The following is a 14,103-nucleotide window of genomic DNA, read 5'->3' on the forward strand; positions in this document are numbered from 1 at the left end:
AGCAGACCTGTCCACCCACCGACAATTTTGAACCGGGGTTGGTGAATCGCACAGAGATAGCCCTATACTGTTAGCCTCCCATCAGGTGGTCAGGTAATAGCAGTACAGCAAGTAGGTATCATTTATAGCACAGTACGTATATGTATAAGTGGATTTGAGTTATCCCATGGTGTGCGTGGGGTTTTCTCCCGGTACTCGGCTTCTTCCCACTTGCAATCGAGTCATGATTTAAACGGACTTTTGCCAAACTTCCCACTGTATGTAGGGCTCTAAAAAAAGCGACGAGTCTCAATCCCATTGCAGATTATTTGACCTTTTAAAGTCCGTCTCCCTGCTCAAACGAGCAACGGGATGCAGCCTGTTTCTGCTGGTGGCGCTGAGCCAGTGGTGGAAATTCCACATTCCTATGGCAGGGAATAGATTTGTGACATTGCAGTTGTCCTGGTTTACATAAAGGACGATGAATAAAATACTGTCAAGGGCTGCTGTCCCTGCAGGGAGACGTGAGGAAGGTAGAGCAGGAGTAAGGCGAAGAGGGAGGCTGTCGGGCGTTAAGACAGAAGGCCGGGGGAGAGCCACGGACGGAGGGAGCCACGCTTGTATTGTTACAAGTGAAACGCGGCTGAACTTGCTTTAAATGGCTCCACCCTAGCCGAGTTCATACCTCCTCAAACGGACCAACTACGATCAAAACACGGAAGGGCAGGGGAAGAGGAGGCGCAGGAGGGGGGAGGAGGAAATTAATTGAACGACGTTGGATGGAGGCGAGGCGTGGATTCGGGGACTGGGGGTTGAGACTGCCTCTTCCTCCTCCCTCGACTACGCCAAGACGGGAGGAGCACACAGCTCCATCTGGGGCTGAGCCAGGCGACGTCGTCCTATAGAGAGTTCTGCACTCCGAGCTCTGAGTCAGTAGGGGAGAAAGCGGCACGTAGGAAGCAGAAAGTTACAGCTGTGCCGAGCACGCACGGCGTAGCAATCGTAAGCGCAGTGGTGCCTGCGGACGGCGACGAAGAGGGGAGGCGGAGGAGCGGAGGCGATGGATAACTCCCACGCTAAAGAAGTGCAGGAGGTGCTGGCCCATTTCGGGGTGGACGAGAGCAAGGGGCTGTCGCAAGACGAGGTGGTGATTCTGCGAAAAAAGCACGGTCCCAACGGTGGGTGAGGTGTCCGTGCGTGCGTGGGTGGGTGGGTGCGTGGGTTCCTGCACGGGTGTGTGCGCGTACAATTGGTGTGTCACTTTCGACACGGTGTGTGCAAGCGTGCGCGCGTGTTACCCTTCGTCATGACTGCGCGTGTCCTGCACGGGTGTGCGCGTGCTTGCGTTGACGCGAGCTCAAATCCCGGCAGGGAATGTCAAGAGCGGTTGACGGGCTCTCGTCATGTGAATGTGGAATTCCCGCCGTCGAGTTCGAGGCGAGGCCGGAAACCTCCGTCTGAGTCTGGGGGGGGGGGGGACACTCTCTTTGGCTCTCTCTCTCGAGTTGTTTACGAGTCAAAGTGCGAGCGCGTGCGATGGCGCTCTGTGTGCATGAGACGAGTATGGGGAGCGGTGGCGCGGTGGTTAGCGCACTGCGCACGACGAACCCGTCGACCTGAGGTCAATTCCAGGCCACGGGCCAACCTCGCTGGCGAGTGATGTCTGAACCCGAACTGGGCCTCTCCTCGGTCTACTCGGCCTTAAAACGAGTGCCTGGCGCGGTGTGTGAACATCAGCATTGGGGAGACAAAGGCGGCCGGGCATGGGGCTGGCCACCCCACACGCTCGTGTGTCTTCCCGGCCTTCATAGGTGCTCGCTAATAGCACTTGCCTCAACAGTCTGATAAAGCTATACGGGGAGTTTTTGTGGTATGTACGTGTGGCTGTGTGTGTGTGCTGCGTTTGTTGTAGCTGCGTAGATCTTTGCGCGTGTATTTGGGTGTGTATACGTGTTGGTGCGTTGCTGACCACCCACCCACCCACCTCCTCTTACGCCTTGGCAGCCTTAATAGTCGCTTACTCACAGCACTTGCCCCAAACAGCGTGTTAAGGCAATACGGGGGCAGTGGGAGGCTCTTTGTCTTTGTGCTTGACGAGGTGCGTTGGCGCGTGTTGGCGTGTGTGCGTGCGTGCGTGTCTGGCTTTGCCATGTCACCCCTGGGCGGGGGAGTCGAACCTGAACTCCGTGGGGCTTCGCGTCACTCAGCCTCGGGACGGGGGTGGCCGTGCGGCCACACCTGAGCGCATTCCTGGCTGACCCCCCCCCCCAGCCACTAGCACCACGCCCTGTGTCTGTAGAGCGGGGGGGGGGGGGGGGCGACACGCGGGGGGCTCCCAGTGGCGCAGGCTTCGCTCGGGCGTGCCTGGAATGTTTGCGTGTACGTGTGAATGTGTGTGAATGTGTGTACACGCGTGCGTGTTGTCTGTGTGGGGAAGAGGGGGGGGGTATCGGTTAAGCGCTGCGCTGCACTACGAACCCGGCGTCCCGAGTTCGATTCCCGCTCCACGAGCACCACAGGTGACGATTATATGAAGCAGTTCTGGGCCTCCCGTAGGTCGACTCAGCCTCGAATGAGTCGTGGGGTGTGAACATCGCCACTGGAGAGACAAAGGTGGCCGGGCGTAGTGCTGGCCAACCATCTCGTGTGCCGTTCCGGCCTTAATAGGTGCTCGCAAACAGCACTTGCCCCAACAGTCTGCTCGGGGTATGAGGGGGGGGGGTATCTTTTGTCTTTGTGTGTGGAGCGGTGGCGCAGTAGTTGCGCTGTGAACTCGGCGACCCGAACGGCTCGCGGCCAACATCCGTGACGAATTTCGGCACCGGTCCCGGGCCCTCCACTCGGTCGATTCGGCCTAAAACAAAAAAAAACACGAGCACCTTGGTTGCGATGTGTAAACAAAGTCACTAGCGAGACAAAGGCGGCCGTGGGATGGACTGTAGTCCTGCCCTCGCCGGCCGTGTTGCTTTCCATGTGTGCTCGCTAACAGCAACTTGCCACCACCAACAACAACAGCAGCCTGTCTTGATTTGAAGCTTTCGTGACTGCAGGAATCCATATTCTTTGGTTCTTTCGGTAATTTTTTTTATTTCATATAATAAAATTTTATTTCATAAAAGAAAATTTCATTTTATCAAGTATTTTTTTATTTTATTTCTACCTACGTGACTTTACGGGAAGAGCCAAAGAGTATGAGAACAGCAGCCTGTTGTTGGGGGGGAATCTTCAGTTCTGTATTTTGGGTCCACATACACAAACCCCAAACAGACTCGAGTGAGAGTGTGTCAGTGGGAGGGTGTGCGTGTGAACGTGAGAGAGCCTTTGAATTTGACTTCACTTCAGGATGGCACTTAAAAGCGCACCTAGCCTGACACAATCGCAGTGGCGCGGGTGTATGTACACAATGCGAACATGTAGACACCGCGTATACACCCCCACTCTCCACGTATATGCATCACATACGCACAACACGATGTGTACGTTGTGGCGTGTGTGTGCTTGTGTGCGTGAGTACTGTGTGTGGTCACGTGTCTGTGTTTGCGTGGGAGTGGTGGTGCAGCGGTTAGCGCGCTGCCCTTCGAACTCGGTCACCCGAGCTCGATTACCGCTCACGCCTACCAACACCAATGAGACGATGATATGAGCCGGTCTTGGGCCTCCCCGAGGTCGACATCGCCACTGGGGAGACAAAGGCGGTCTTGCGAGGTGCTGGCCACCCACCACCCCCTCGTGTGCCTTGCTGGCGTTCATAGATGTTACTCGCTAACAGCACTTGTCCCAACAGTCTGTTAAGGCTACACTGGGGAGCTTTGTCTTTGGGGAAAAGTTCAATTTCTGCTTTTGGCCAATATTGGTGGCATGTCTCTGAACCGGCCTCCCCTAAGTCAACTCAGCCTTAAACGAGTACCTGGTTAAACAGCAAGCACCTCGACCTTCGAGGTGCTTGCTAACAGTCTGTTAAAGGCTGTATGGGGGATATGTGTGTATTTGTGGTGCGTGTACACACATGCCGCCTCTCGATCCTGCTACCCAGCACCTGCATGTGGAGCTGATTTCATCGCTCCATCTCCTTGGGTCACGTTCCATTCCGTCCTTCGACCACCAATCACCCTTCTAGCCCGCACCTCCGATTGGCACGGTTGGCTACGTTCGGTGCAAAATAAGTTCAACGTACATGACGTGCCCTGCCGAAGCCCATGATAATACCTGGATAATCACATCACGGTACCCATCCCACAGTGATCCATCAACCCCGTGTCTCCGTGCTGGCCCCGGGGGTGGGGGAGGGGGCCTCAAGGTTTGCTGCCACTCCCCATTTATGTGGCGCAATTCCACAAACGGGTTTTTGTGTTTGTGTTTTTTTTCTCCTCTGAGAAAAAAAGAGAAAAAAAACGCGCGTTACATAATCATAAGGGCGCATCCTCATCATCGACAGCATTTCAAAACCTGCCCTCTCAACACTTGTGATGTCACTGATGGGCAAATGTAATGTGTATATTCGTGGAGTTACACGCAGTGTGTAAACGTGATGTGCGCACGTGCTGTCGTGTGTACACGTTGCGTGGTGTATACACGTGGCGTGTTGTGCGCACGTGGCCTGGTGTGCGTGCGTGGTGTGTACACGGGGTGCTGTACACGCAGCTCACCAGACTCTTAATCCCACATTTCCTGGCTTTTGAAAGAACGGCCCAACAATTGACATCACCCCCGGTCGTCTTTCCCCGCGTGCGCTTGAATGGCAGACCGCCTGCCGGTACCGGGTGTCACAGGTTTGGCCTGCGAGGTGGCAGTTCGTACACGAGATGGCGAGTGGCAGCACTGGACTCTTGACTTTATCTGTGCGGAGCGCTGCGTTGCGACACTCCCTTCGTACGCGTGGTGGGTTTTCTCAGGGTAACTCTGGTTGTCAGCGTAAGGTACGCATGCACTGCCACGACAGTGCATGCCTTTCCATAATAGTCCTATATTCTCCAGTACAGTACTGTCCTTGAGGACATCTGGTAACCCTAAAGCATTATTCGCGCATGCGTGTTGCACTCCGCCGCGTGTACGCAGCACCCGCTATCACAAGGATGGAGGAGGGCGAGATGGATACGGCACGCATGCCAAAATAATTTCTGAGCTGTTCCGGCTGAAATTAAGGGCTGGAAATAACCACGCCGACCCGCGGCCAACGCGGCGTTGGGGAGGCCCTCAACCAGCAGTGGATTGGCAAATAGGCTGCACGTGGACTTGGATGCAGTGCCGGATTAAGCTCGTGCGGGGCCTGTAGCACATGTTATAAAGGAGCCCTAAATAAAAACAAATATATTAAAACAAATGTTTAACTTGCATAGTAAAGTAATTGTTTTTTTCATTTCCTATACAGCCAGATAATACGGCAAATCGCAAACCTTAAACACCCAGTCGTTCATAAAAGTCGAAGGCAGTATAGTACTATAGTAACAGAGCAAGTGCAAAATCACTGAACCGGAATTGATAGCTTGAAAGCATTTAGCGCGGGGCCCTTGAAAGTGCGGGGCACCGTAGCATATGTAGCTACTTGTACTACTAGGATAATCCGGCACTGTCTGGATGGTTGGTTGGTAGGGGAGATAACCAGGAACCCACCGAGTATGAAGACGCGACCACAACCCACGTAAAATTATCGTGCGGTGGCTATTTTAGGAACTCGAACGCCCGGGACCCGCCCTGACCGGCGCGCGGACTTTTGGGCGTGGTGCCAAATGAGAGCTCTGCAAATCAGAAAACCCACATCGTAACTGAATAATACAATCGTAGTAATAATAGTAATCGTGCACGTGGGAACACCATCACTTTACAACAACACACAAACGTCTTTAAAAAAAAAGCACTGAGTCTTTGTGAAAGTATGCAAACATAAACCCATCGGCAGCAGTTTTGAGGAAGTGCATTGTGGGTCTCTTATATTAGGTGACCATCAACAATACATTTGAGCTAATGTGACCGACGGACCGACGGTCGTAACGAGTCCATGGACCAATACCACACGCAAATGTATTTATTGGCGCCATCAGGGTCGGCAATACGTTGCATTGTATCAACATCTTTCCATCGCCGATACATTTTTTTCATTGCAATCGGCAATAACCTTTTTGATAAGGACCTTATCGCACAATCCACTTTGATTCGCCAAATACGGAAACTGGTACGGTATCGCTAAATGTTTGCCGCTACCCGCGCGGTGCTAAATTCTGACGTGGCTGGTTGACTGGAAGTTTTCTGAGCCCCCACCACCACCAGCAGTCGCAGCCTGCCTGCGTGCCGTATTCTGTGAGCGTTTGAGTTGATTTTTTTTGGTGAACCAGCTGAGAACTCCGGAGACCGGGATAGAGAGTGACCCGAGATCACTAACATTAATTTAAAAATAATTAAGCACAACAGTGGAGTTCAAGAGAAATCAGCACAGAAACCAGCCTTGCAAACACGCACGAGGATTCGAAACCCGTATTGGACAAACATGAAATCGGTGTTAAATTAAAGTTAAATATCAAACTTCCTGCAGCGCACGACGGCTCGGGCAGGTTATTTTTAGACTGACCACGGTGCAATATACTAAACTAGCTGTACTACCCGGCTTCGCCCGGGACTTGGATCCACCACGCGCGGTCGCCTTTGTCTCCCCAGTGGCGATGTTCACACACCAAAGCAGTTACTCGTTTGAGGCTGAGTCGACCTAGGGGGAGGCCCAGGAGCGGTTAAAATAATCGTCACCGGTGGTGGCCGTGAGCGGGAATCGAACTCGGATCGCCGGGTTCGTAGCGTGGCGCGCTAACCACTACACTACGATGCGTTACGCTTCCACATGCGCGGGTCACGTGACAGATTTGACGTCACAGCTCACTTGCCGTGCAAAAAGTATATGCATTATTGAGCTCCCCCCCCACCAAAAAAACCATTAAAGTGTATTTTAATAATTTTTGCATGGTGTACAGTCTGGAAAGTACCCACATGGCAAATTTCAAGTCGGGAAGTACGCTAAACATTTTGAACAGACACACATAATCACAACTTTGCCTTTTATATATATGGAGATGAAGTTGAAGGAACATCAATTATTAAATAGATATAGGTGACTACAGTATTAATATGTAAACAAAGGACACATGTCATTTGTGCGTGTTGACAGGATAAAGTTTGTGTTCACACTCACCTGCAGACCCGCCCATACTGCACATCTATGAAAAATAGCTTCATAGCATATCGGATTCCTCCTCCAGTCTAAATAAATGTTCTGATTCCGTCTATGACTGATGTTGTGTGTGTGTGTGGTCTGGCTGTGTGTGCTCTGTTGAACTTTACCGTATGTGAATGTGTGTGCAGTGGCCGTGTGTTTTACTGTGCGTGTTCGCTAAACGTGTCGAGGTGTGTGTGTGTAAACATCGCTAGTGGGGAGACAAAGGCGGTCGGGCGTGGTCCTGGCCACCTCCACCCCCTTGTGTGCCATTCCGGCCTTCGTAGGCGAAACTCGCAAACTGCACTTGCCCCAAAAGTATGTTGAAAGCTACACGGGGGATCTTTGTCTCGTGATGACCCAGGGGCACACGATGTTGTGGCTTGTGGGTGTCTCTAAGATCGAAAACAGTTTGAGTGCATTTTTACTGGTCGGAACCTCCTGGTTACACCACCAGCCCACAGGGGATTATTGTGTCCGTCCGTCGTGCATCCAAAAATGGGAGGGGTGGGGCTGGGTGGGGAGGGTGGGGCTGGGTGGGGGGTGGGTAGGTGGGGCTGGGTGGGGGGTGGGAGGGTGGGGCTGGGTGGGGCTGGGTGGGGGGTGGGAGGGGTGGGGCTGGGTGGGGGGTGGGAGGGGTGGGGCTGGGTGGGGGGTGGGAGGGGTGGGGCTGGGTGGGGGGTGGGAGGGGTGGGGCTGGGTGGGGGGTGGGAGGGGTGGGGCTGGGTGGGGGGTGGGAGGGGTGGGGCTGGGTGGGGGGTGGGAGGGGTGGGGCTGGGTGGGGGGTGGGAGGGGTGGGGCTGGGTGGGGGGTGGGAGTGGTGGGGCTGGGTGGGGGGTGGGAGGGGTGGGGCTGGGTGGGGGGTGGGAGGGGTGGGGCTGGGTGGGGGGTGGGAGGGGTGGGGCTGGGTGGGGGGTGGGAGGGGTGGGGCTGGGTGGGGGGTGGGAGGGGTGGGGCTGGGAGGGTTGGGGCTGGGTGTGGAGGGGCTGGTCACCCCGTGGTGCCCTTATAAAACTCAACGTTTCACCTACTCACGCCGGCTTGTGCCCGCCCTCACAGTCGGGCATATTTGCGGAATACACCACGCCGCCGTTGACCCTGGCTATTGACCGAGCAACCCAACGTTCCTACCAGCTCCCTCCGCAGGAATGTGTTCCAAATAGGTTGACTCATTGTCGCTGTCCCTGGAGTTTCTCGTTGCCATTTCGATTAAATGTGTGCGTCTCATAGCCAAATGTGGGTGTCTCTTCTCACCCTTGTTCAACACTATATATACAACATCTAAATTGCCTCTTCGTCCTGAGAACCATGGAGCAATAGCACACCTCGCCCAAGTGGGATGCTCGTGATACGATTGGCACATATTTAATTAGAATGAACAATACATGAACAACGTAGATTACAATGGGGTTTGTTTTTAAACGAAAGCCACTTTCTGCTCGGACAAGTGTGGGGATAGCGTTTGCCATGGAGGGTGCCAGTCTGGGCAAATAAACAAACGCTAACGACTGCATTGGGGCCGTCCATAAATGACGTCACGCACCTGGGGGGGGGGGGGTCAGACATTTGTGACGATGTGTGACGAGGGGGGAGGTGTTTGAGAAATGTGACGTCACATAGAAATGCGCAACTTTAAATAAATATAGACAACACGTTCTACTTAATTAAATAGATTTTCTGATAAATGTTTTCTCCTTCAACATCAGAATGCAGCGGCACATTAAATAGCACTACAATGACAATAGTTTAAAGCGATTTGAAGCATGTTTTATTTTTTTTGGGGGGGGCAGAGCTTTGTGACGTCATTTGAGGGGGGGTCTGACTTTTTGTGACGCCGTGTGACGAGGGGGGGGGGTAAAAAAATCGTCCAAAATCGCGTGACGTCATTTATGGACGGCCCCATTGGCAAACTTGACACAAAATGGTACGAATATGCATTGACCTCGAGTCGAACATTACGAGTTGCAACAGCTCCGCTTTGCAGGAAAAAATTGTGTAGGTGTGTGTCTACGCGCGCACCTACTGTATGGGGAGCGGTGGCGCAGTGGTTAGGACACTGCGCTACGAATCCGATTTCCGCTCACGTCTAACACAGGTGACGAACATCTGAACCGGTCCGGGCCTCACCTAGATCGACTCGGCCTTAAATTAGTAGCCGGTGTGACGTGTAAACATCTGTACTGGGAAGACAAAGGCGGTCTGAGCGCGGTGCTCGTATTCCGCGCTGGTTCTCAATAGGCGCTCGCTAACTGCACTTTTCTCAATGCGGTGTTTTTTTTCCCGGCTATCTGGGGGATCTTTGTCTTTGTGACCTTATAAAGCGTGGTGAATGTAATTTGCTGTCGCCAGCCGTCGGGGGGGGGGGGTCCCGCGCTCTATCGCCCCCCTCCCCCCCCACGTTGCTATTTGTGAAACAAGGCGATGCTGTTTGCATTGCGTCGCTAATGCCCCATTACGCCTAATGAGGCGTGAGCTCACTGGGGGCATTGCACTCAGTCAGTCACTCACCCGGGTGGCGCGTGTCTCTCTCCCCCCTCCTCGCCCTCCTCCTCCTGCTGCTGCCTGACCCGCACCACGCGCGCCTCTCGCCGGGAACAGAGCTCCCAGCGGAAGAAGGTGAGCGAGCTGCAATGTACACACACACGAACGTGCACACACACACACGTACACACGCACACACACACGTACACACTAACACGCACGTACACACCCACACGCACGTACACACTAACACGCACGTACGCACGTACACACGCACGTACACACTACACACGCACGTACACACCCACACGCACGTACACACTAACACGCACGTACACACTAACACGCACGTACACACTAATATGCATGTACACACCCACACGCACGTACACACTAACACGCACGTACACACCCACACGCACGTACACACTAATATGCATGTACACACTAATATGCATGTACACACTAACACGCACGTACACACTCACACGCGCACTAACGCACTAACGCACTTGCACACGAACACACACTAACACAATACACAACGACAAATATGGCCCATCAGCACACATAGTGACACATGCAGAGTGCACGAGGTGGTGGGCTTGGCCGGATATCACGCCCGGTGCCGCCTCTGCCTCCCCAGCGGTGATATTCGCACAACCTTTAGGGTGGGACGGCTCACGACGCCTTCGGGCGCGTCACCTGCAGCTGTTATTCATCTTTGGGAATTCTTCCTGGGAGGCTGGAATAGTGCGGTGCAGGGATCACAGAGCGTGCTCTCGGGGCGATTGTGGTTATGCCGTTGCCCTGGGGACATGAGTCAAGTTTTCAGCAAAGGGATAAACTCGGATCAATATCCTGAGGATTCCAATGCACCGCTGGCCCGTGATCCCTTTTTAATGCTTTGCGCATTCACCAGATTCCGAGGCTGTGTGTGTGCGTGCGTGCATGACGCGCGTGCCCCATTGCGTGTACCTCTGTTTTCCGTGCCAGATGTCTGTGTGTGTGTGCGCGCGTGTCTACAGGCGTGTGGGGGAGCGGTGGTGTAGCGGTTAGCGCGCTGCGCTACGAACCTGGCGACCCGAGTTCGATTCCCGTTCACGGCCAACACCGGTAACGATTATCTGAACCGGGCTTGGGCCTCTCCTAGATTGACTGGGCCTCAAATGAATACTTGGTGCGGTGTGTAAAACATCGCCACTAGGGAGACAAAGGGGGCCGGGCGTGGTACTGGCCACCATCCCCCTCGTCTGCCGTGCCAGCCTTAAAAGGTGCTCGCTAACAGCACTTGCCCCAACAGTATGTTAAGGCTATACGGGGGATCTTTGTGTCTTTGTTGTGCGCGTGTGTGCACAGGCAAGACGCTATGGGAGCTGGTGGCCGAGCAGTTCCAGAACCTCCTGGTGCGAATTCTTCTCCTCGCCGCCACGGTCTCCTTCGTAAGTCCCCGTTGATGTTTTCATCTCGCTGTGCACAGCGATGCATTCTCCGAGGCGGTCACCTGACGTGGGAGTGGTCCGACTGTGTGCGTTCTCGCGGATGTGCGCTGGACAGCTCTCCGACACGTTTTCGGGTCATATGCCCGACGTTTCGCACCACGTTGCTGGAAGTTTCTACAGACACGGGTGTCATTGGAGAGTGTTGGGAGCGGTCCGATTGAAGCTGCTCCAACGAGCGTCGTGGTGGTGGTGGTGCTCGTCTCTCCTGGCGGTGGTGGAAATTTCACATTCTTATGGCAGTGGCTGTCATTTTTTGAGTGGGATCACTGCGTTTGACTTCTCACGTGAGACTAAAATACAAACCACAAACCATCAGCCCACTTTACTTGAGTAACAGACGGCTGAAACCCGGATTCGAACTTGACCGCTGAACCACTCGGCTATCCTGAACCCGACAGGAAGTTGAACTCACAACTTTCCGATTGTGAGTCGTGCGACTCTGCCCGAAGCAGCTTCCACACAGGCAGGGCTTCGTTTCAGCCGGGCTAGAGACCCAGGAAATATTTCCACGCCCCGGCCCACCGCATCCTTCATAGCTCTCGCACTGGCTGTGGCTCACCAGGAAACCACCTCCTCCACTCTCCGTGCAGACACCGCAACATCTTCCGTGAGAGATGAAGCAAGCCCTGGTCACGTCTGTGAGCCTTGCCCAGTCGCGCCGAGTACATATTTGAAAACTAATTCCTTTTGAAAATGTATTTCTTCAAAGCAGTTTATCGTGCTTAGTTTGCTAGTGCTTCCCGCACGTGTCCGATTATCACGATTTGGCCATGTACGGCGCGAAAGAAGTTCAGCAGACGTACATTTCAAACGTCGCGCTCACGGACTCGGGACAACGCAGCTCCGCCCGCGCCTCTCCTGCTGCGAGGGCGACCCCGCGAAGTGGGGACGGCGTGTGGGACGCCGCTGAACGGATGATTGCCAACCCCTTCCACTCCAGTGCGCTCGGCGTGAGCACCGAGCTGTGAAGCGCCGAGGAAAGTAAACGGAGGTCGCACGACCTCAGCGTTGCACCGCGCGGTGCAAAGGTTGACAGCGGCACCACTGGACCCGTGAGCCGGAGGTCGCTGGTTCGATTCCATCTCCCGGCGTGGCAGTTGAAATTATGGGGGGGCAAGTTTCCTAACTCCCCCCCCCCCTCCCACCGTGCCACCTCCTCCACCGCCACCTCTGTCCACCCAGCGGTGTGGATAGACACACCCTAGTCAAGTCAATCGGTAAGGCCGCGTGTGGTGGGGTGACGTGCGGGCGTCCCCACATCTTGGGAGGCGTCTGTCCAGCGCGGAAGAGTAGGCCGAGCATACCGTGTAGACCAGAGGAGGGGGGGGGGGCTCTCTTAAGAGTTCCCTCTTAGCGGAAGGTCCCTTTCGGCAGCGGCGGCGCGAGCGCGGAATTGCAGGGCTGCGCCTTTGCCCCCTCGCACAGACGCGCTCACCGCAGCGACGACGCTGCTCTCGTTGCTATCGACGAGTCGTCGTTTCAGCTGACGGCGGTGGCGCGGGACGCCCGTACGTCGTTGAATTATTCACGGAGCGCTGGGCCGAGGGGGCTGCTACCCTGCGCGTATCGCTCCCCGCCCCCCCCAGGCGATGGCACCTCTCCAGTTACCCTACCCCTCGCCTCGTCTATCCTCAACGCGTCTCAATTCACCTCTCCTGAACTCGCCCACACCTGTGCCGAGCAGTTCCACGCCCCCGAGCCGCGTTAATAATTGAGTGGATAACACCACCAGCGGTGCCAGGAGTGTGTGTGTGTAATTAAAGTGACACACACGCACACTCACGGTAGTGTCGTGGTTAGCTCGCTGCGCTATAAATCCGACGGCCCGAGTTCGATTACCGCTCACGGCCACCAACACCAACGATGATTATGCGAACCGGTCTTGAACCTCCCCTCGGTCGACTCTGGTGCGGTGTGTAAACGTCGCCATTGGGGATACAAAGGCGGCTTTGCCGTGCCAGATGTTTGTGCGCGCGTGGGGAGCGATAGTTGTAGCGGTTAGCGCGCTGCGCTACGAACCCGGCGACCACAGTTCGATTCCCGCTCACGGCCAACACCGGTGACGATTATCTGAATCGGTCCTGGGCCTCCCGTGGGTCGACTCAGCCTAAAATGAGTACCTGGTGCGGTGTGTAAATACATCGCCACTGGCGACAAAGGCGGTCGGGCGTAGTGCTGGCCACCCACCCCCCTCGTGTGCTCTGCCGCCCTTCATAGGTGCTCGCTAACAGCACTTGCCCCAATATACAATTAATTACAGGCTATACGGGGGATCTTTGTCTTGTGATATACGTACACACGTGCGCGGACACTGGCGGTCGTGTGTCACCTGCGTGGCAGTTGAGGGATCTGGCAGAAGGAAGGAAGCTCAAATGGTGAGCTGTGTTCCAGGAATGACCCGCGGGGTGGACCTTGGTGAAACAAGTGAAGTTACAGCAGCGAACAAATCGCAACGTTGCGGCACAGCGAGGAGCCAAACGCATTGCAGGAAAACGGCATGCACAAATCACGCGCCGTTCACGCAACACCGCCACAAGGCGATGCGCGTCGTCACCGTCGTCACCGTCGTCACGGGTGGCCGCACCCCGAGGCCGTGGGCCTCGCGTGCTGGCCGCGGCGCGCGTCGCAAGGGCACGTGGCCACGGAGAGCGCGAGCGTGGTTCGCGCGCCACGTGTGCAACAGCTGGGAGATCTTCAATGAAGCGAAGGAATTTAAAAAAAGGGCCAGGGAAGGGGCGAAGGAGGGACTTCAGTCGAAGCCACCGAAGCGAGCTCCTTCCGAATGTGATCAACGCGCGGGGTGTCGAAGCGAAGAAGGACGGATGGAGGGTGCGAGAGGAAGGCCGAGGATTGGGGATCGCGAGGCTGCAGGAGCTGAAGGAAGAGGGTAGGGGGGGGTGGCTTTTGTGGGAATGAGGTCAGAGAATGGGGGGAGGGTGGAGAAGG

The 14,103-nt window shown here is 55.1% G+C and overlaps 1 protein-coding gene across 1 annotated transcript in view; it reads left to right on the plus strand.

The window, feature by feature from the left end:
• Nucleotides 1–355: 355 nt before the first annotated feature.
• Nucleotides 356–14,103, plus strand: part of LOC116950064 (sarcoplasmic/endoplasmic reticulum calcium ATPase 1-like) — a 44,612-nt gene continuing 30,864 nt past the window's right edge. Inside the window, exons 1-3 of the mRNA XM_032967481.2 lie at nucleotides 356–1,157; nucleotides 9,773–9,790; nucleotides 11,015–11,097. Coding sequence (XP_032823372.2) covers nucleotides 1,040–1,157; nucleotides 9,773–9,790; nucleotides 11,015–11,097 — 219 coding nt within the window. The 5' untranslated portion in view covers nucleotides 356–1,039. The remainder of the gene's footprint in view (nucleotides 1,158–9,772; nucleotides 9,791–11,014; nucleotides 11,098–14,103) is intronic.

This window comes from Petromyzon marinus, chromosome 38 (assembly GCF_048934315.1).
Source record: "Petromyzon marinus isolate PM22_M1 ecotype Great Lakes invasive population chromosome 38, UKy_Petmar_22M1.pri1.0, whole genome shotgun sequence".
Lineage (NCBI taxonomy): Eukaryota > Metazoa > Chordata > Hyperoartia > Petromyzontiformes > Petromyzontidae > Petromyzon > Petromyzon marinus.